We start from the raw sequence: 20778 nt of genomic DNA on the forward strand, positions 1-20778 counted from the left end.
GGGATAGGGTTGGAGGAAGGGGAGGGGTGAGCATATTTTTTAATTACTTGTTTCTCTCCTTCACCTCCCCGCTCTGCTTCCCAAACTCCTCACTGAGCAAGATTGATCGGCGTAACTGCTATCGACTCTAGCCTCGGTTCTCGCATTGATCTGCGAATGGACTGGAATAGCTAAAGGATCCTGAATCTCGAAAGGAGTTCAAGAAGGGAAGAAGTAAAAAAGGGTAGGCGGCGGCCCCATGCCCAGCACCTCACTCTGCCTTGGGCCAGGACAGCGGCTCGCAGCGTAGGGGCGAGCTGCTACGTGGATGCGGCGGCGTAAGAAGAGAGGGTAGCCGCTCTGCGCCGCGGAGTAGGAAGCCTATCCAAACGGGTTTGGAGGCTGTTAAAAATATAAACCTGTGACTCGTTAAGCCCGGTAACTTTGCCCTGCCTAGATTCGAACGCGCTTATCGTTCCGCCTGATAGGCTCAAACGGGTTAAACTGCCTCTTACATAACAGGACTGCCTGGCTGCACACAATTAAAACGCTTGATTGCAGTGTCTTCCCGACTCCATCCCTTCACGACCCTCCCTGCCCCTCCCTGCGCGCCTGCGTGCCGCGCGCGTACAGGCCCCGCGAGCTCGACTCGCGCGCATACACGGGCGCGCGCTTACTACACACTCACACACACGTCCATGCGCTCTCCACTTTGATTATACCTCTCTCACACACACACACACAATTTAGTGTCAACATGCACGAGGTGCGGGGTGTAGGGGGACCGCCGTCCAATCCTTAGCGACTGACCCATTAGACGCGCCAGCTGCTCTACCGCCAGGCCTTGCAAGCACCCCCATCTTGTCCCCTCAAAAAGCAGCCCCTCCCCCCCGTCACCGTCCCTACCTATATCCGAAAAGAGGTAAAGAGTGAACTAGTTGGCCGCTTGTCAACTGTAGCGCGGCCGCCCCGGCGAGATTGGAAAGAAAAGAAACAACAACACCTCACAGTCCCTGGCGTCATGATGGCGCCGACCACAACTTGGAGGACTTAAAAGTTACGGTGCCTCAAGAGGTAAAACGCACCGAAGAGGGAAAGCAAAGCGCCCCTCTGCTCTGTTCACCTCAGCCCCGACAAGGAGACTTTTCTAGCAAAGCATCACTCTAGTGCGTATGACAGGAAGGGAAGCGTTCTGTCTCCGATGCATCGCTTTTTTCCTCTCAGTTTGCATAATTGTGATATACCTCTTACTGATTTTTTTTTTCGTTTTCTTTCTTTTCTTCCTGCCACCCCCCCGCCCCAATTCGTTTCCCCCCTCCCTGCTGCATCCCCAGTCCCCGGGCGGGGTTGCTAAGGAAACGGCCGCTTGGCAACGCGCTCGAGCCTGGGGCCGCCGGCCGCCGCTGCGCCCCGCGCTGCTTCTGCTGAGGGTGCAGCCGCGATTACAGCCGCCGCCGCTGCCGCCGCCGCTCGCCCAGCCTCCGCCGCCGCCGCTCCTCCTCCCTCACTCGCCGGCGCGCTCGCCTTCTCGCTAGATAGTGCGCGAGCCGCCCGAGAATTAGCCACTCTCCGGACTCGGCCAAAAGCAACCGAGAGGAGGTGTAGTGTGGTGCTAGGGGGTGGGAGGGGAGGGAGGGAGGGAAAGCAAAGACGAGGAGGAGGGGAGGCAAAAAAGAGAGAAACAACACCCAACAACTAGAGGGGGGTGGGGGGGAAGAAAGAAAAGAAACCCACCCATCCACCAAATTAAAAAAAAAAAGAAAATAGAAAGAAAAAAAAAATCCTGTGGCGCGCTGCCTGGTTCCCGGGAAGACTAGCCAGCACCAGGGGGTGGGGGAGTGCGAGCTGAAAGCTGCTGGAGAGTGAGCAGCCCTAGCAGGGATGGACATGATGCTGTTGGTGCAGGGTGCTTGTTGCTCGAACCAGTGGCTGGCGGCGGTGCTCCTCAGCCTGTGCTGCCTGCTACCCTCCTGCCTCCCGGCTGGACAGAGTGTGGACTTCCCCTGGGCTGCTGTGGACAACATGATGGTCAGAAAAGGGGACACGGCGGTGCTTAGGTAGGAAGAACGTCGTGCTTTTTCGTACTTGTCTCAGTCTTTCTGTCTCTCTTTCCACCTTTCTTGCCTTCTTTTTAAACCAAGTAATGATGCTGGTGGTGATCACTATCAAAAGACTACATTTCAGGAAATTCAGTTGCTGATTCTGCGTGGAGCCATGGCCCCTTAACCCCGGGGCAGGTAGCAAGCCGGACTGGTGATGCTAAAGCACTTTGCCGGAACGACAGGTAGCCCGGGGATGAGTGAAGTGTGAGGTTTAAGAGGAGCAGGTGCCACTTGGAAACTAAATTCACAAGGTCTCTGTTTTATTGTCATGGGGTACTCTTGGAGAGTCTGACAAGTTTATCAGGTTGTTTCTATTTTACTGCAGCCTAAGCGACTTTTTCAAACTGATGGCTGGCTCCCTGCTCCCATGTATTTTCCCTCTCACTTGGACACTTAGGCTCAATTTCTCCCTTTTCAGTTTTCTTTCTTTCCTCTTACCGCTTTCTCCCTTTTCTTTTTCTCCCTTCGTTTTCTTTTCTTTTTTCCATCTCCCCCCTTCTTCCTTTGCCTCTTTTCATTCCTTTTCTATTTTTCCTCCCTTTTTTTCTCCTCATATTTTCTTTTTTATCTCTAATTTCTCTCAATCACTCTAATTTCTCACCTCTTATTTAACCCACTTTTCTCCACTCTTTACCTTTCTCCATTCCCCATTTTTCTTCTTCATTAATATCCCTGTTCTGTGATCTCTCTCTCTCTCTCTCCCTCTCTCTCTCTCTCTCTCTCTCTCTCTCTCTCTCTCTCTCTCTGTCTCCCTCTGTCTCTCTCTCTTTCTCTTTTTGACTCACATTTCCCATCTCTTTCCCCATCTCGGTTCCCATCCCTGTCAGACACACGTATGTTCCCTCTAACCCCTTCCAGTACCATTTTCTCACCCTCACAAATCTCTTTCTTAACCACACTCCCTCACATACTCTGTTTCACATTCTCACACATGCTGGCACTTCCATACTCTCCCTAACAACCACTTTCACATTCAGATTCTCTTCTACTGTCTAAAAGGCACACGCTACTTCACTGTTGCACACATTGTCACTCACACATGTGTACACACAGTCTCTCTCTTTCCTCTCTCTATCCCCTCATCTTTCCCTTTTCCTCCCTTTTCCCATTTTAAGTTTTGCTTTTGCTCACTCTCCCTTCTTCCCTTCTTTTCCCCAAGCTTGAGCATCGAAATGTTTTGTCATTAATGAACATCCATAGACTAATTTTATCTTTAAACAACACTGCAGATAAGCTTCTAGAAACATTTTTTCTCCTGTGAAAATATAAATTGATAATCAGCGGTGCTTAGATCTAAACAAGGCTAAATGCCCTTATTCCTTCATTTCCCATTGCCCTCCCTTCACCCCATGACACTTCCACCTGACATATATCTCAAATCTCCCTGAAAGATCTTCTTTCTCTCCACTGGGTGGTAGTTGGCTTGTAAGTGCAGATTGCACAAAGTCAGTATATGTGGCATGTCTAAGGTGAAACAGAGTGGGCTATGTTTTATTTGAGTCATGCAATATATTTTAAATTTAATGATCTGGGATCTGCGTGTGGTAAATGATTTACACCTTCTAAAACATGCTTATGAGTCCAAATTCATCTGGAATACTATTGTAGTTTCTAATATACATTAATAACGTGCTTTTATAATATATGCTATCTCTACTGTAAATGCAAAATGCCACTGGATGTATACAAAAGTAACAAATGATTTGTTATACCTTAGTAAAATACCTTTCATTGTTGGTAAAAGAGATGAACTTTTGGTCACACACGGAATATAAATTAAATCCTTGTTTATGTTCTTTATATTAAGTTTGTTTTGGAAGTTTCAACAACAGTAAGGATGAAGTGCTATCTTTAGAGGTTGCAAACACTTATCATTGGAACTGTGATCTATATGTTTGTAGCAGTATATTGCCTATTTGTAATGAGCATTAACACTTTCAATCTAAAGGATTTGATAGACTGCTTGTCTTTTAATGGTATATCTTAGGTGTTTTGTTTCTATTAAAATAACTGAACCCATGTTCTGCCTCTAGGAGACCTATGTTTAGTTCCGTCATTGCTTCCAATAGTGAAGCTTCTCTAACTAGTGACACCAATATCCTTCCTGGTTTGTTGTTTTGGTGCAGTCCTCATTTACTTGTGTGCACTGTACCTCATCCATTTATATGCTATATCCTGAGTTTTGTCATATCTTAGTTTAGGGAACTTCTGACTTTTAAACTTTTAAAAGAGAATACAACCTTTGTCTCTTCTGAATAATGTTTCTAACCAATTACAATGTTTTTTAAAATAAACAGAATCTTTTTTTTTGTCATATGAAGCAAATCCAATCTGCATTATTTTTTACTCAGAATAATTTGCTTACAGTAATTCTAGAATTCTCTAGGGAGTATCCTATTTTTTATCTTTTTTACTTTGCCCACAGGTTTTAAACACTCTTAACGTGTATATTTATAAGAAATCCTCTTTCTCTTAAAACAGATGTTAAATTGTGTCAGTTATTTTTCTTGACTCATCTGCAACTGGTATTTGCTCTCTTCATAGACCAGTACAGAAGAGCTTAAGGACTAATTGAGTGTAAGTCAGGTGACATACTTTTCATCAAAAGTAATGAAACAGAGTTATAGTTTATGTTTTCACTTTGGATACTTGGAATTGTATTTGATCTAATTATGTAATTCATTAGAAAACAAAACAAACAAAACAAAATCTTCCCTAATACATACACACCCTCACGTCAAAGTACAGAAATCTAGTACTCAAGAGAACACTTTACTGAATTACATGAGTTCATTTATTAAGCTTTACACAGTATACTCTATTTTTAATGTAACGCATTCCTCAAAGTATCTCTAATAAAAAGCAAATAGTGGCATAAAAGTTATCAAATAACTAAGTGCTAAAGGCCTGAAAGTGCAAACGTGTCAGTCAGTGACTCTGTTGCTTGTGGTTACGTTAATGAAACAGAAGTTTAAAGGTCAAATCATACGTTTTTATCTCCTAAATGCCAGAATGTCTGTTTTAGAGAAAAGAATCAAGAAAAGCAAAACTTCCCTTAAGTGGTGTTATCATACAAAAGGGAATTCATTCTGTGATCCACAAACTGTATCTATCATTTTGTAAATCATCTTCTCTATTTGGCTTAAATAGAGGACTTATAATGAAGTTCCATTTAGTTATTTCAACATTCTTATCATTTTAACTTTGCCTCTTAAGGTTAGTGAAACAATATATTAAATGTCAAAATGTCCATTATTTCTAATAATGATATTCACTGATAAATCTCTGAAGGATTCACATGAGGTATTTGGACATTCTTGATAAAGTATTTAATGATGCATCTATTCAATACAATAACTTTGGTACTTCCCTTACCTAAACTTTAAATGAATGCATGGATGTCTAGAGTACATTGTAATTTGCTACCAATACAAATTAATATTTTCATTAACTTATGAGATACTAGATATTAGATTGCTACCACATTTAATACTTATTGCTATTTTATGCTTAACAGAACTTGTTAATTTGTGTATAGAGAAATTAACTTCTTCTCTAGTCTTCAAATTGCATTTTAAAGTACATGGAAGATCTGAGTTAATGCTTCATGAGGTGACATAGCAAAGAACAGGAGATGCTAGAACCACATTGGTCATGCTTCAGGACCCAGTGTTTCTAGACCTAGAAAATCAAGGGGAACATAATTCTGCTCTGGCTCAATACATTAATTTCAGATGATTTTTTTTTATAGTTTTGAAGCTACTTTAATGTGAATCAGTCACTTTATTCTTACCTTATTAACAAATACAGTTATGTTAACATGTCCAAAAATGTTTAATATTCTTTGGAGATAATGCAAGGAATAGCCTCATTTATATCATCCCAGTTTTTAAAAAGACATGTCATTTTTAAGCTAGTTCTTTCATCTGTTTCTACTTCAACTCATCTATGAATTTTGTACATTTTAAGCTGCCATCCTGATATGAATTCAAAATATCCTATTCTCTGTTTGTCATGCTTTAATCGAAGGTAGGAAGGAAGGTTCTTTTCTTAAATGTGATATCTTCTTTAGCAAAGTTGAACACAACTTTGTCATTTTAATGCAAAAGATTTGAATGGAAGTTATATGAGATCCTAATAATGATATTGTAATAAGGCAGAAGACTTTTGCTTCAAGCATACAGCATAGAGCACATTTATGCAGAAGATATTTCCATTGGAAGTCACAAAACTTTTACAAGTAGATTTATAAATGGATATGACAAGCATTTATTACTTCTCAGCCTATTTGTCCAATACATTTGCCTTTTGATTACGTTAATTAGTTTTGGTTTAAAATGTATGCTATTGGATACAAGAAAGTAAATGATTTATGTATGAGAATGCAGAATTACCAATAACAATAGAGTCGATTATACTGTACTTTTGGAATATCATTGAAGAGTCTCTTCAGTGAGGCTCTTCAAACTCATCTGTTAAGTCATCCCTACACATTGATGCATCACATATTCCATATGTACTGTTCAACTATATAGGCATTTTCAGTTTAGAACATTAAGGCACTATTTAAAAACCTACATCCTTATTAAATAGTGTCATTGAACAAATATTTTTAAAATTCTGAGGTTTTTTTCCTTCTTTAAAGGAGAAGTGGTAATAGATAGTCATGCTGAGTCATTTTGGAAAAATACACTCCAAAATATGGAATAAAATGCTACAGTGTTACCTGTAGTGATTTGCAGAGCTGTTCTATTAGCATGACACATTACTTGATACATTAATACATAATCATTCATTATATTAAAGAACAACATAGTATTTTTAAATTTTCTAGATAAATTTATTTTTGTCCAATTTTTTTTAGTTTAGAAGATCTGATAAGCCCATGTGGTTGTATGTCTTTGAGCACAAGCATATGTTAATGAACTACTTATTTTAAATAGATTGGATTTACAATTAAATAGCTCCATGAGATAAGTTAATTCTGAAATACCTGACTTTTGGAATGTTTGGAGAAATGTTCACATCCTGTATGTGACAGTTCTAGGCCTGATTAACCAGATCCAACCTTCATCCTTCTCCTATGCTGTGCTATTGGAGATAGATGATGAAACTAATCCCCAGGCTGCATTTCCCAGTTGTCCACGTCAGCTGTCTTCAGGCTGTGGTTGTCCAATGGAAGGTAGTTTTAGGAGAAGGGAGGATATGATGAGTGAGAGGCCAAGGTGTTTCTCCCTTCCTTCATTGCTTTGGGCAGTGTTCAGCAGTGTCTCCATCTCCCACTAGATAAACGGCTCTTGGGCTTCTGTATACTGCCTCACCCATTTGTTCTTCCATCCTAAAAGTAGCAATGGCTTCCTGCTGTTCTAACTGTTGGGCTGTCTTATCATCATGTGTTCTTCTTCTCAACTTTTCCATCCTCTTTGCAATCAATTCCCTGCATTAAATTCCCTCTGTTTTAAATATTCAGAATGGTTTACATTTTGCTGGTAGAACCCTGATTGATACATGGTGAAAAGTAATAGTTTCAGTGATTTTAAATATATTGGGTTGAATTACTGTTTTGCTCATGGTAACATAAATGTTGCTTCCTAGAACTGGATATAATAGTTGTTTAAGGAGGTAGGCATAGAACTATAACAACACTGGGGCATATTACAAAGAAGAAAAATGGATATTTGGGGTATTGTCCACACCCAGATTATGGTGAGCACAATAAACCAATTATATAAATATTTAGTTAAATATATGATTGAATAATTAATTTCAGAAGAAAAAATGTAAAGATGCTATGCATAGGAAAATAAAGTAGTTGAAGAATATAAATTGGCAAGAATCAATAATACTGTTTTTGTTTTTGTTTTTGTTTTTTTCCCCCACTGAGCAAAAGAGAACCAGGGCTAAACTCTGTTTGTGGATATGTGGTCAAAATGCTGAACTAATTCCTACAGTGTTGACTATTGAAATCAATAGGAATTAAAGGCCTTTCTTTTATGTAGCTTAATACCTGAAGAGCAAATCAAAGTTTCCAGTTTCTTATGAAGTATGTGATCATAACAGTACACATAACCACTGTAGAAATTAGTCTCTCAAGTCATTTGAAACATTTTGTTAGAAATCAGATCACTTTTCTACCATATCCTATTCAAAATGTCATACACTAAGACATAGACATCACATCACTAACATGGAAGAGCTAAGGGAAGCTTTATTAGTCGGAATTGTTTGTTTTTACTCTCCCGCTTAACTATTAGATGATGTGGTGACCTTCCCCTTACATTCTTCAAAATTCTTTCTAAAAGATATTTTGTAGGTGTCTGGCTCCAATATAAACAAGCAGTCACCATAAAGTCCTACTTTTGGTGACTTACCCCACATTTTTGCAGGAAAGATGGTAATTTAAAACCATAATTAATGCAATGACCATCTCTAAAGAATGCTCAAGAGAGGATTCCTGAGTTGGGAAGGAAGTCATGCTTAACTCATTCTTCTCAAAGTTTTGCTGATCCATTATAGATTGTCATGGACATTTTCTGTGTATAAGAGAAAATAAAATGTATTGCTCCGTTTTTCCTTGGAACATCATATTACCTGCCTTTTGGCTTTTGTACAGGAAACTTTAAATTGGGCCACATGCTATTTTGTCAGGTATTTTATGTGTTTCAAGTTCACCAATGGAAACAAACTTCCCAAACTACTAGAGAGTAAAATCTAGGATTTTTCTACACGGGCATAATCATTATCAAATTGGATTTTAATTAGTCCACTGTATCTAAAAATACGACGATTTACAAGATGTTGGAGAAATTTAATATTAGTAAGAAGTTTTTTGACATTTTGTTAAAGTACTTTCTGTTTTTTACTGTATTAATTTTGGTTGTCAAAACACAAGGGTTGGGCTTCCCTGGTGGCGCAGTGGTTGAGAGTCCGCCTGCCGATGCAGGGCACACGGGTTCGTGCCCCGGTCCGGGAAGATCCCACATGCCGTGGAGCGGCTGGGCCTGTGAGCCATGGCCACTGAGCCTGCGCGTCTGGAGCCTGTGCTCCACAACAGGAGAGGCCACGACAGTGAGAGGCCCGCGTACCGCAAAAACAAACAAACAAAAAAAAACAAAAAAAAAAACACAAGGGTTTGTAAGCTCTGTGACTGTTGTTCATCTATTTCTAGGGCTTTAACGTTGAACCTTGCATATATCAGGCCAACATCCACTATATTTTAAACTAATGAATTTTTTGGAAGGATAAGCGAAGGATTAAGTGTATTTGTTCCTTGGTTTATTAATTGTTTCAAATTTAATAATATTGTAATATCTTTAATACTATGATAGATCTGTGTGTTTATAGTGATTAAGTATTTTTTATCGAATCCATTTATCAGTGGTCTCTGCCTTAAATAATTCCTGCAGAAGTCCTAGTGGGTTGAGACATACACATTGGAATCATTCAGTGTCTTTAAATTCAGGACACAATCTACTAGTGGGTCTTGAAGAAAATATACTGTATACTAAAATTATTTAAAAAAAAATAAAATATACTAAAATAGGGTAGAAAGCATTTTACATAATAAAGATAAGTATCATTTAATTAAACTTTTATTTTGTATGTTTGTGTGTGTGTACTGTGTCAAGATTTTAGAGAGATATATATATATGTATATATATATTTTACTGTGGGTTTCAGCAGAAAATGTTTGGAATGCAATGATACAGTTGTAAGATTATTGAGATGTACTTATAGTTTTAAGAAGATCTAAGATTTTAAATTATATAGGTAGGTTTTTGCTCTTTGCAATTATAATCAACAGATAACAGGAACAGTTCGAAATTGCAAAATATCTGTTGTAACCTTCTGACATTTTTTCTGTTTCTACCTCAACTCATGGAGCCTCCTCTTCCTTTCTTCTAAGGCTTCAATTAAATAAAATCAATAAAGATACAGAGGTAGAGAGAATTGGCTATTTGCTTTGAATGAATAACTCTCAATTGTGAAAAGTAGTTACACTCCCCAAGCCAGAGCATAACTTTTGTATCATTCTGTCTCTCAGAGGTAGGTCAACATTACTTTATAAACCACAGGGTATTGATACTAGCTGATAGAATTTTAATGTGGTCACGTGGCTTTGATTTATAATGTTGAGGAGGTTATCTATTAGCATTGTAGTTTCTAAGCCATATCAAGTTCTGAATCCTGACAGAGGACCTTTGATGCTCCTAAGCACCCAACTGGCATGGAATTTGGTCTTTTAATCACTTTCTTTAGGAAAAGGAGAATATAGGAAAGGAGGAATTTGGCAGTGTTGCCAGCATTAAGTGTTGCTCTTTTGAACGGAAGCCAATACATTATACTTTCCAGATAGCTGGTATTTGTTCAATTTAAGGAAGATGTTTATAACACTTTTTGGTCCAGAAGTAAATTGCTCTTCACTGAATTTCACTAAGTTGTTTGGACACAGGTCCAGTGCCCATGCTGAAGCTATAAGATAGGGCTGATTTAAAACTATAACTACTGCCATAAAGTATTGAAAGATTTTGGATGATTTAAAGGGCAATGGGAAAAAATGTGTTCTGTTGTCTTCGGAAACCGCTTTACTCTCATGCAACTAAAGTAAATTTAGAGATATTAAAAGGATTTAAGAGATATTATGAACATAAGAGCTATAATCAGAAGGCAGAGAGTATTGTTTGTATATTCTCTCCAATAACATCACATACTCTTGTATCAGAATATTACATGAATAAATCGAAGGGATCATAAAGTTTCCCTAATGTTATAGATATAATATTTCTTATAGAAGATCATACTTAGATATATCTGATTTGTAAATAACCTAGTTTCAAATTAATGTCTTGGTACTTGATCAGCTAAATAGAAAATGGTATCTCTACTACTTAACATATTGCTGGCACATTGTTAGTGCTCAAAATCTGTTTTTATTCCTGTCCTGCCCCTAGAGGATATAGGTATGTGTATAGCTGATTCATTTTGTTATAAAGCAGAAACTAACACATCATTGTAAAGCAATTATACTACAAAAAAGCTGTTAAAAAAATTCTGAATGTTGAATGAAGGAATTGAAGGAAAGAGGGAGGAAAGGAGAGAGGAAGAAAGGGTGGGAAGAAAGTATGTTGCGATATATGAGTGACTTCTAATCAAAATCTAAAACTTTGGATCACTGGGATACGTAAAATTCAGCCCATATTGTACTACATGGAATAATTATAATAAAAAGGAATAAATCTTATTTCATGTGATTCATTAAATAATTGGAATAATCTTAAGCCTACATCCTTCCCATGAGGAAGTGATATACATCGTACACACTGAAGTTCTGAAAAAGTATTTTACACTCAAGTATATGTCTTCCTTCCATGTTACTAGTCCATTTGTGTTTATTTTAAAAGATAGATAGTAGCATTTTACCTTGGCCTGTAGTTGGATCGGGGGCGAATTTGGGGGAATATGTTCACAAAAAGAAATTATATACAAGTCTTTGTGTAACTGCTCCCCTGTCTTCTTGAGCATATGTCGATCATTTTTCTTGCTCACACATCACTTATATGAAATAATAGGTATAAAGAGTTACTTTTGCTTATGCACAGAGTTTATCTTCTGTTGTAATTGTTTAGTTGCACTGAAACCTGTCATGCTTTGAGGTGTCTAGGATGGGAGTGAAGAGAGTGTGAATACCTACTGCTCTACTTACTGGCTATGTGACCTTGAATGAATGCCTTACCTTCTTCACTTCGTACCTCCCTGGCAGAATGACATGGATTATGTGAGATAATGCATGTAAAATGCTAACATATTATCTGCCATTTAGTAAGCACTACATTTATATTAGCTAATAATTATATCTGCTTTTCTTCTGCTAGTCTCAGTCTGAAATTCGTTACTTACTGATATGGGTATATTTCTCCCCATGTAAATCATTTTACCAATCATTTGTGAACCCACTGTATAATATTCATTGAACATATATTTTTTGTTGTGATGTTGTTAAAATAACACTTAAGTAAAACCTTGTAATATCAAATGGTGAGCTGAACCTTGGTTCAACAGAAGACTGCAGGGAAAATTGAAATAGAAAAGTTTGTTTCTCACAGGGCTTGGAGGAAGTACACGGCATACCTCCAGGGGTTGCATGGAGAGGTCAAGGCAGGATGCCTGCAGAAAGACTGGCAGGACCTGGGGCACATGACTTTATTAGGGTTCCTGGATGGGGTGCTTTTGGGTTCCCTGGCTAAGGCCAGACTGGTCCATTCAAACCAAAAAGAGTAGGGATCTAAGGGATGCACAAGGGGAAGGCACACGTGGTAGACAGAGGAGAATGTTGCTCACAGGGGCTGCTGGGGAAGTGATGTTGGGACCTTACATTTGCTTGTTAGTCTTCTCACCTTATCTAGGACATGCACTGGCTGGAGGGGCTAGTGTCAGTTCAAGGTCCCTTTGGCCCACTTGGCGCCACTTGGTCACACAAAGTGGATGCCCAGGCAGGAATAGCATAGAGTAGTTTAGCTAAATTTTGACATTTTATATTTTATATTTTAAAGATTCTATTTAATGGGCATACTTGTATTTGTTGTTGTTGTTGAGCCCAACAAGCAAGTGAGAGGACTCCAAATCTGGAAGTAGAAACACACCAAAAAGAGGTTTTATCTAATAGGGTGCAGACCCAGAGAACTAAGTAGCAGTGAAACCTCAAATTTTATTCTCAACAAACTGATGGTAATTTGATTCACTTACCAGAAGTAAGAGATCATTGTAATTGGATGTTCACATGAAACATCAAAGACAGAAGAAAAAAATGAAAAGAGACAGAAGAGAAGAAATTAGAGGGATTAGAAAGTACAATGAGATGGCAGTGGAGGAGTTAGATTAACATTTGTGACAGAGTTTAGAATGGCAGAGGTGATAACTGGTGACAACATTGGACTTGTCGATAAGAGGGTTAAAATTTTAAAAAATGGCTATATAAAGCTTCCCTGGTGGCTCAGTGGTTGAGAGTCCACCTGCTGATGCAGGGGACGTGGGTTCGTGCCCCGGTCCTGGAAGATCCCACATGCCGCGGAGCGGCTGGGCCCGTGAGCCATAGCCGTTGAGCCTGTGCATCCGGAGCCTGTGCTCCGCAACGGGAGAGGCCACAACAGTGAGAGGCCCACGTACCGCTAAAAAAAAAAAAAAAAAAAAAAGGCTATCTATTCTGGATAAGGTAGCAAATAATTATTCAGGGTTAGAGATGCCCTTATGGTTTCTTAAGGCATCTATATGTTATGCTAAACGCAGTGCAGTTCAGAAGTAGTCTGTATGAGCAAGAACTTTCTGTCTATATTGCTATTTTTATCTACAGACAATATATTCAGTAGAAGCTCAGAAAATATGAATGCTTGCTCTAATACTGAACATTTGCCAAATGCACAGCAGAATGATTTAAGTTTATAATCATGACGGAGCCATCAACATCATGATTCAGATTCAACTAACACATATTAAGTACCGACTATATATGACATACTTTCACAACAATATGCAATGAGGTATTGCTTTTCCAGTTTTATAGCCAAGTAAATTCAAACTTGAAAAAGTAATGTAACTTGCCCCAAGTGGAATAGGTAGTGGCTGAGCTGGAATTCCAATCTAGGTACTTTTATTCCAAGCTCCATGACTTTATTATCTTGTATCTCTCCCTAAGAAAAGATCAAAATAATTGATAAATTTATTGCTTACTACACTATTAAACATTATTAAGCACAAGCTGCATTTTAGTTACTAAGTTGATAATGATTAAAACCAAGAAGACATGTCATGGATTTGATGAAAAATGTGAAATTATTTTAAATGAGAGTAAGTACTTAGAATACATTACATAGTCATAAGTATTTACTAGTTGGAAAATAGTGAATTCTTAAAACTATAAATATTCTAGAAAAAAAAGAAACCCTCTCATCTCAAAATGATTTTATCCCTAATGATTACAAGCTACTGATAATACGAGAAAAGAAAATGAACAGCTTTTGAATGCCCTTTATAGTTAGGCATTATACATTGGTTAATTCCTCGAAACCTTGAAACAACCTACAGTTTTTCTCCTTTGTAAGTGGAGAAACAAACTCATAGAAGATGAAGATGAATATCTCTCTGAGCCTTAATACAGCTTGTTAATGGCATAACCAGGGGTTGATTCTAGGCCTATGAGTCTCCAAAGCCCTTGCTCATTTTTTTTTTAAAGCCATAATATTTCTTGGAGTTTTTTGTATACTGTAGTCCTTAACAGAAAGGAAAGAAGCCATTACTTGCTATTGTATTCCAAGTCCCCAAATTAATCTTTTGAATGCTAATTCTGGTGTAACTGAACAGCTGAATCAAGTTGAATTAGAACCCCCCCCCCCGCTTTGAAAAGGGTTAGGCAGCCTAGAGTGTTGAGCACTGTTATTTCCCAAAATAGATGGGAAGATCAAAAAAAAAATTCAGGGACCTATAAAAGATGCTGTTATTCCAATTTCATTAAACATGTCAGAAATATGTTAAGAGTCTTATGTTTAATTTCAGTTAATCAATAAAATGAAACATTAGAATTAGACAGTTTTCCTTTTTCTGATAGCTGGTAGGAGTATGTAGGTTTTAGAGCATAATTGAACAAAAACTTGTTTTTATCTGATCCTGTGTAATTTAAGAATTTTCTTAAATGTGTTACATATCCACTTTCTGTAGACTTTATGTGTGCACCCAAGAGGAGAGTATACTTCATGACGACTTGTTCTTTGGTTACGCAAAGCTTTCCCAATATAAAGTCCTGTTTTTGTCTCATATCATTCAAGAACATTTTCAACCCTCTATAACCCAATTCTAACTCTTCCCTCTCTGAATGCCTTCCCTCTCTGAATGCCTTTTCATCCATTTTATTTTGTTTATTTTATCAATTTCACATTACAGTATATTGTTATCTATTTTGACTTTGCAAAAGACTGTAACAGCCATTGTCTTATATAATAGTCACTCACTTCTATTGTTGCAAATTCTTCAAGAACTTTGTATTTGTATAGAATATGTTTACTAAATTCTGAGATACTTGAATTGATTTTTCATTTTCCTTTCGTCTTTCAGGAATTTGTTTTGTATTTTTCCCATTCATTGTGTAGTTCTTTTTCTGTAGAAACATGTTCTTTCAGGCATTCATTCACCAATTTTTCAACATGTATTTATTTATTTATTTTAAAATTTATTTATTTATTTTATTTTATTTATTTTTGGCTGCATTGGGTCTTCGTTGCTGCACGCGGGCTTTTCTCTAGCTGTGGCTTTTCTCTAGAGTGGAGGCTACTACTCTTCGTTGTGGTGCGCGGGCTTATTGCTGTGGCTTTTGTTGCAGCACGGGGTCAGTAGTTGTGGCATGTGGGCTCAGTAGCTATGGCTCACGGGCTTTAGAACACGGGCTCAGTAGTTGTGGTGCACGGGCTTAGTTGCTCGGCAGCATGTGGGATCTCCCCAGACCAGGGCTCAAACCCGTGTCCCCTGTGTTGGCAGGCAGATTCTTAACCACTGAGCCACCAGGGAAGCCCAACATGTTTATTGAGTGCCTGTCATATGCTAGACACTTTCTATGAGTTTGAGATACAGTGATATAAGAGATAAGGTCTTGTCTATTGAATTTATGTTCTAGTTCAACATGTGTCTTTAAACAGTGTTGTGTAGAAAACTTATATTTGACTTTTTACTTCACCAGCTATTAGCTCTGTGGTCACAGGCAAGTTATGTGGGTTTTATGAGACTCAGTTTTCTTGACTGTAAAATAGAAATACTTATAGCTACTCCTATACTTTTCTAAATCCTACTAATAATGCATGTGAATGTATTCACAGTATTCAGCACATAGTTGGTGCTCAATGTCAGTGTCTTTTCTTTCTCTCTTTCCCACCCTTGCTTTAATATTATAGATGTAATTTACAGCCAGGACTATCTAGTTAAAGGAATTGTTACATGTTATATTGTGCTTCCTGTGTTTCTGTTTGTTACCTAATACCTTCTGAGGCTCACCTACTTTTAGTTCAAGGCAGCTCTGTGGTACCTTGAAAAAGTAGAGTTAATCTGAACATATGATGACATCATTCATCTTATTTCTATTTCTTGGAATCATTTTTTTCTTCATCTGAGTTGCTTTGCCTTTGTACTGTCCTCTCTTTTCTACTTTTGTACATGGATTTTCCCCTAAATTTATTGTTAGTTTTTGACATATTCTGAATTTCCATGAAGAATGTATTTTCTTCCTGACAGTTGCTTCTGTTTGCATCTAAACCTTCTTGTCATCATTATATGTTTCTTCTAAAATCCCACACTTTTCTCAATGTACTTACATTCATTTTTCTTGGTTGGAAGGGTAATTTATAAGGAACACTTTGCAATTATCACCTGTTCCTCTGATCAACAGAGCAAACAGTATTTGAAATTATTCTGCCAATAATTCTTCATTGAAATAGTACTTCCCTGCTTTAGCCACTTCATTTTATGAATTAATTTGACCTTCTAATCCCAATAGAAAGTATAACACTTCTCTCTAATTTCGATAATTGATGAGCTGATTTTCTGACTTCCTGGGCATTCTAAAAAAATCTCATCATATTTGACATGTATAATCCCTGATTTCTGGCAGACAATATTTAAACTTTTCTATATCACCTAGCTTCAAGTAGCATACAATTTGCATGATTTTATATGGGGAAATCACTAAAATGTAAATTATTGTTAATTTTCTTCATTTACATTAAAATCTCTATTCACCTCTCTTCTCCTATACAAGAATACTGTGCTTTTTCAAATTCCTTCTAAACCTTTCAATATCTTCATCATTTTTCTACTTCCAGCTACCTATACATAGGCTTTTAGGTTGGGCTCTTTTTAAAAAAGCATCATATTTCTTTGAATCATTAAAAACACTTGGATCAGGAAACTGATTAAGATTAGTTACCTCTCTATAAAGTGGGTTAATGATAGTATCCAACCTATAGGTTATGAGAATTAAATGAGATAAGGTTTGCATATGGTACAAAATAAACAATAAATTTTAGCTATAATGATTTTTATAAATATCATTAACAATAGACCTTCATTAATAATTTAGGGGATTAGCTGACAGCAGCCAAAATCAAGATCCTCTGGTAATATGTTTACTTCTATACACTGCAGGATACTTTAGGGACTTATTTCATTAATGATTCTTTATTTCAGATAGGTCTTCTTTCTATTGCCCTGTCTTTTGTGGGACTTTCTTCTCCTCAACAGGTGATTTTCCAAAATGGCTTTTCAGTAATTTCCAAGTTCTATTCATTTTCTAAATGTAGCTCAATGCTAATTTTTTTTCATGGAATCTTTAACTGCTCAGAATTTAAGAGATGAAAGAAAAATGTAAACACATGGGGGTATATATATCCCCAAATTTATATACACAAATATATACATACATGTACATATTTAAAAATTTATTTATTTCACACTTTTGTAAGCCCAAATAATTACCTTGCATTATTGCTGGACTGAACAAAATATGTTTGGTGAACATAAGCAGCTCCTTTCTTGTATTTTAGTTATTTATATACATGTTTTATAGGATACCTCTACCCGACTCTAGGCCTTGAGAAGGAAGAATTGCTACCTTAATTGCCCTTGTATCCCCTGGGGCCTTGAACGTCTTGGTGAGTAGAAAAATATTCGTGGAAATAAGTAAATGAATCTACAAAAAAACAGTTTCTCACAATAGAGTTTTGCATGTTTGGTTTGTGAAGTATCTATTTATGAGATACAGATACTTTTAATTTGTGAATTTATTATAGTTTGCTGTTAATTAACATTTTATACACAAGTCCCTCTTGGAGTAGAGATTGAGGTGAATATATATCCACATCTCCATTCCTTAGTGTTCATTTTAGTGTTATATAGATCACTTACCAGAAATTTTATGAGACATGGGGACATGTTTGCCTTGTAAATATTACTGCCGTACTCCTGAAAATATTAATATCAATAACATTGTAATGATACAATAACATGGATGGGAAATAGTCGCACCAAAGATCATTTCAGGAATTAATCAGTGTGTTGTTATTATTTTTGTAAGTAACACTACCTAAAAATAAGAATTTTTGGTATTTGGTTAAACAAAATCACTTGAATTCTAGAGTGAATGGTGCTGTAGTGTTTTTCCCCCTAATTTTTTTGAGTAGAAGATCATAAATAGGTTATCGCAAGTTAGGAGGAAGAATTAAGTTACAACTTAAAGGTAAAGGGGCCAGTCAAATACATTTCAGAGTGGTAGCATTGTGATGAATATTGTGTTATGATAATGAAGATAATACCTATGATTGCTGTAGCCTAATAAGAAAATAATTTTTAAATTCATAAAATTAGGCAGGCAGCTCATTGGAGGCTTTTCAAATGTCTAATAAGTTCCTAATAGGTATACATAATATTTCATGCCTTAGGGATTTAAGAAATAGAGCCCTCAGTTGTTGTTTTTTTTAATCTTTATTGGAGTATAATTGCTTCACACTACCACATTAGTTTCTGTTGTACACCAAAGTGAATCAGCCATGTGCATACATATGCCCCCATATCCTCTCCCTCTTGAGCCTCCCTCCCATCCTCCCTCTCCCACCCCTCTAGGTCATCGCAAAGCGCCAAGCTGATCTCCCTGTGCTATGCTGCTGCTTCCCACTAGCTAAATATTTTACATCTGGTGGAGTATATATGTTGGTGCTACTCTTACAGTGCCCCAGCTTCTCCCTCCCACCCCGTGTCCTCAGGTCCATTCTCTGTGTTTACATCTTTATTACTGCCCTGCAACTAGGTTCATCAGTACAATTTTTTTTATTCCATATATATGTGTTAGCACATGGTATTTTTCTCTTTCTGACTTACTTCACTCTGTATGACAGACTCTAGGTCCATCCACCTCAATACAAATAAGTCAATTTCGTTTCTTTTTATGGCTGAGTAATATTCCATTGTATATATATGCCACATCTTCTTTATCCATTCATCTGTTGATGGACATTTAGGTTGGTTCCATGTCCTGGCTATTGTAAATAGTGCTGCAACGAACATTGTGGTACATGTCTCTTTTTGAATTATGGTTTTCTCAGGGTATATGCCCAATACTGGAATTGCTGGGTCATATGGTAGTTCTATTTTTAGTTTTTTAAGGAGCCTCCGTACTGTTTTCCATAGTGGTTGTATCAGTTTACATTCCCACGAACAGTGCAGGAGGGTTCCCTTTTCACCACACCCTTTCCAGCATTTACTGTTTCTAGATTTTTTGATGATGGCCATTCTGACTGGTGTGAGATGATATCTCATTGTAGTTTTGATTTGCATTTCTCTAATGATTAATGAAGTTGAGAATTCTTTCATGTGTTTGTTGGCAGTCCGTATATCTTCTTTGGAGAAATGTCTATTTAGGTCTTCTGCCCATTTTTGGATTGGGGAGTTTGTTTTTTTGTTATTGAGCTGCATGAGCTGCTTGTAAATTTTGGAGATTAGTCCTTTGTCAGTTGCTTCATTTGCAAATATTTTATCCCATTCTGAGGGTTGTGGCCATTCTGACCTGTGTGAGGTAATACCTCATTGTAGTTTTGATTTGCATTTCTCTAATAATTAATGATGTTGAGCATCTTTTCATGTGCCTCTTGGCCATCTGTATATCTTCCTTGGTGAAATGTCTATTTAGGTCTTCCATCCATTTTTTAACTGGATTGTTTGTTATTTTGATTTCAGTTCCATTAGCTGTTTGCATATTTTGGAGGTTAATCATTTGTCTGTTGTTTCATTTGCAAATATTTTATCCCATTCTGAGGGTTGTCTTTTTGTCTTATTTATGTTTTCCTTTGCTGTGCTAAGGGTTTTAAATTTAATTAGGTCCCATTTGTTTATTTTTGTTTTTATTTTCATTATCCTAAGAAATGGGTCAACAAAGATCTTTGTGCGATTTATGTCCAAGAGTGTTATGCCTAATTTTTCCTTTAACAGTTTTATAGTGTCTGATCTTACATTTAGGTCTTTAATCCATTTTGAGTTTATTTTTGTGTATGGTGTTAGGGAGTGTTCTAATTTTATTCTTTTACATGTAGCTGTCCAGTTTTCCCAGCACCACTTATTGAAGAGGCTGTCTTTTCTCCATTGTATGTTCTTGCCTCCTTTGTTGTAAATTAGGGGACCATAGGTGCTTGGGTTTATCTCTGGGCATTCTATCCCATACCATTGGGCATTCTATCCCATACCATTGATCTATATATTTCTGGTTTTGTGCCACTACCATACTGCCTTGATTACTGTAGGTTTGTGGGATAGTTTAAAATCGGGGAGCCTGATTCCTCCAACTCCATTTTTCTTTCTCAAGATTGCTTTGGCTCTTCAGGGTCTTTTGTGTTTCCATATGAACTGTAAAATTTTTGTTCTAATTCTGTGAAGAATGCCATAGTTTGAAAGGGATTGCATTGAATCTGTAGATTGCTTTGGGTAGTATAGTCATTTTCACAATATTGATTCTTCCAATCCAAGAACATGGTATGTTTCTCCATGTGTTTATGACATCTTTGATTTCTTTCATCAGTGTTTTATAGTTTTCTGAGTACAAGTCTTTTGCTTCCTTAGGCAGGTTTATTCCTAGGTATTTTATTCTTTTTGTTTTGATGGTAAATGGGATTGTTTCCTT

The 20778-nt window shown here is 37.3% G+C and overlaps 1 protein-coding gene across 1 annotated transcript in view; it reads left to right on the top strand.

The window, feature by feature from the left end:
• Window positions 1-1860: 1860 nt before the first annotated feature.
• Window positions 1861-20778, top strand: part of NEGR1 (neuronal growth regulator 1) — a 914014-nt gene continuing 895096 nt past the window's right edge. Inside the window, exon 1 of the mRNA XM_060142536.1 lies at window positions 1861-2036. Coding sequence (XP_059998519.1) covers window positions 1861-2036 — 176 coding nt within the window. The remainder of the gene's footprint in view (window positions 2037-20778) is intronic.

Source organism: Lagenorhynchus albirostris, chromosome 2, assembly GCF_949774975.1.
Source record: "Lagenorhynchus albirostris chromosome 2, mLagAlb1.1, whole genome shotgun sequence".
Classification (NCBI taxonomy): domain Eukaryota; kingdom Metazoa; phylum Chordata; class Mammalia; order Artiodactyla; family Delphinidae; genus Lagenorhynchus; species Lagenorhynchus albirostris.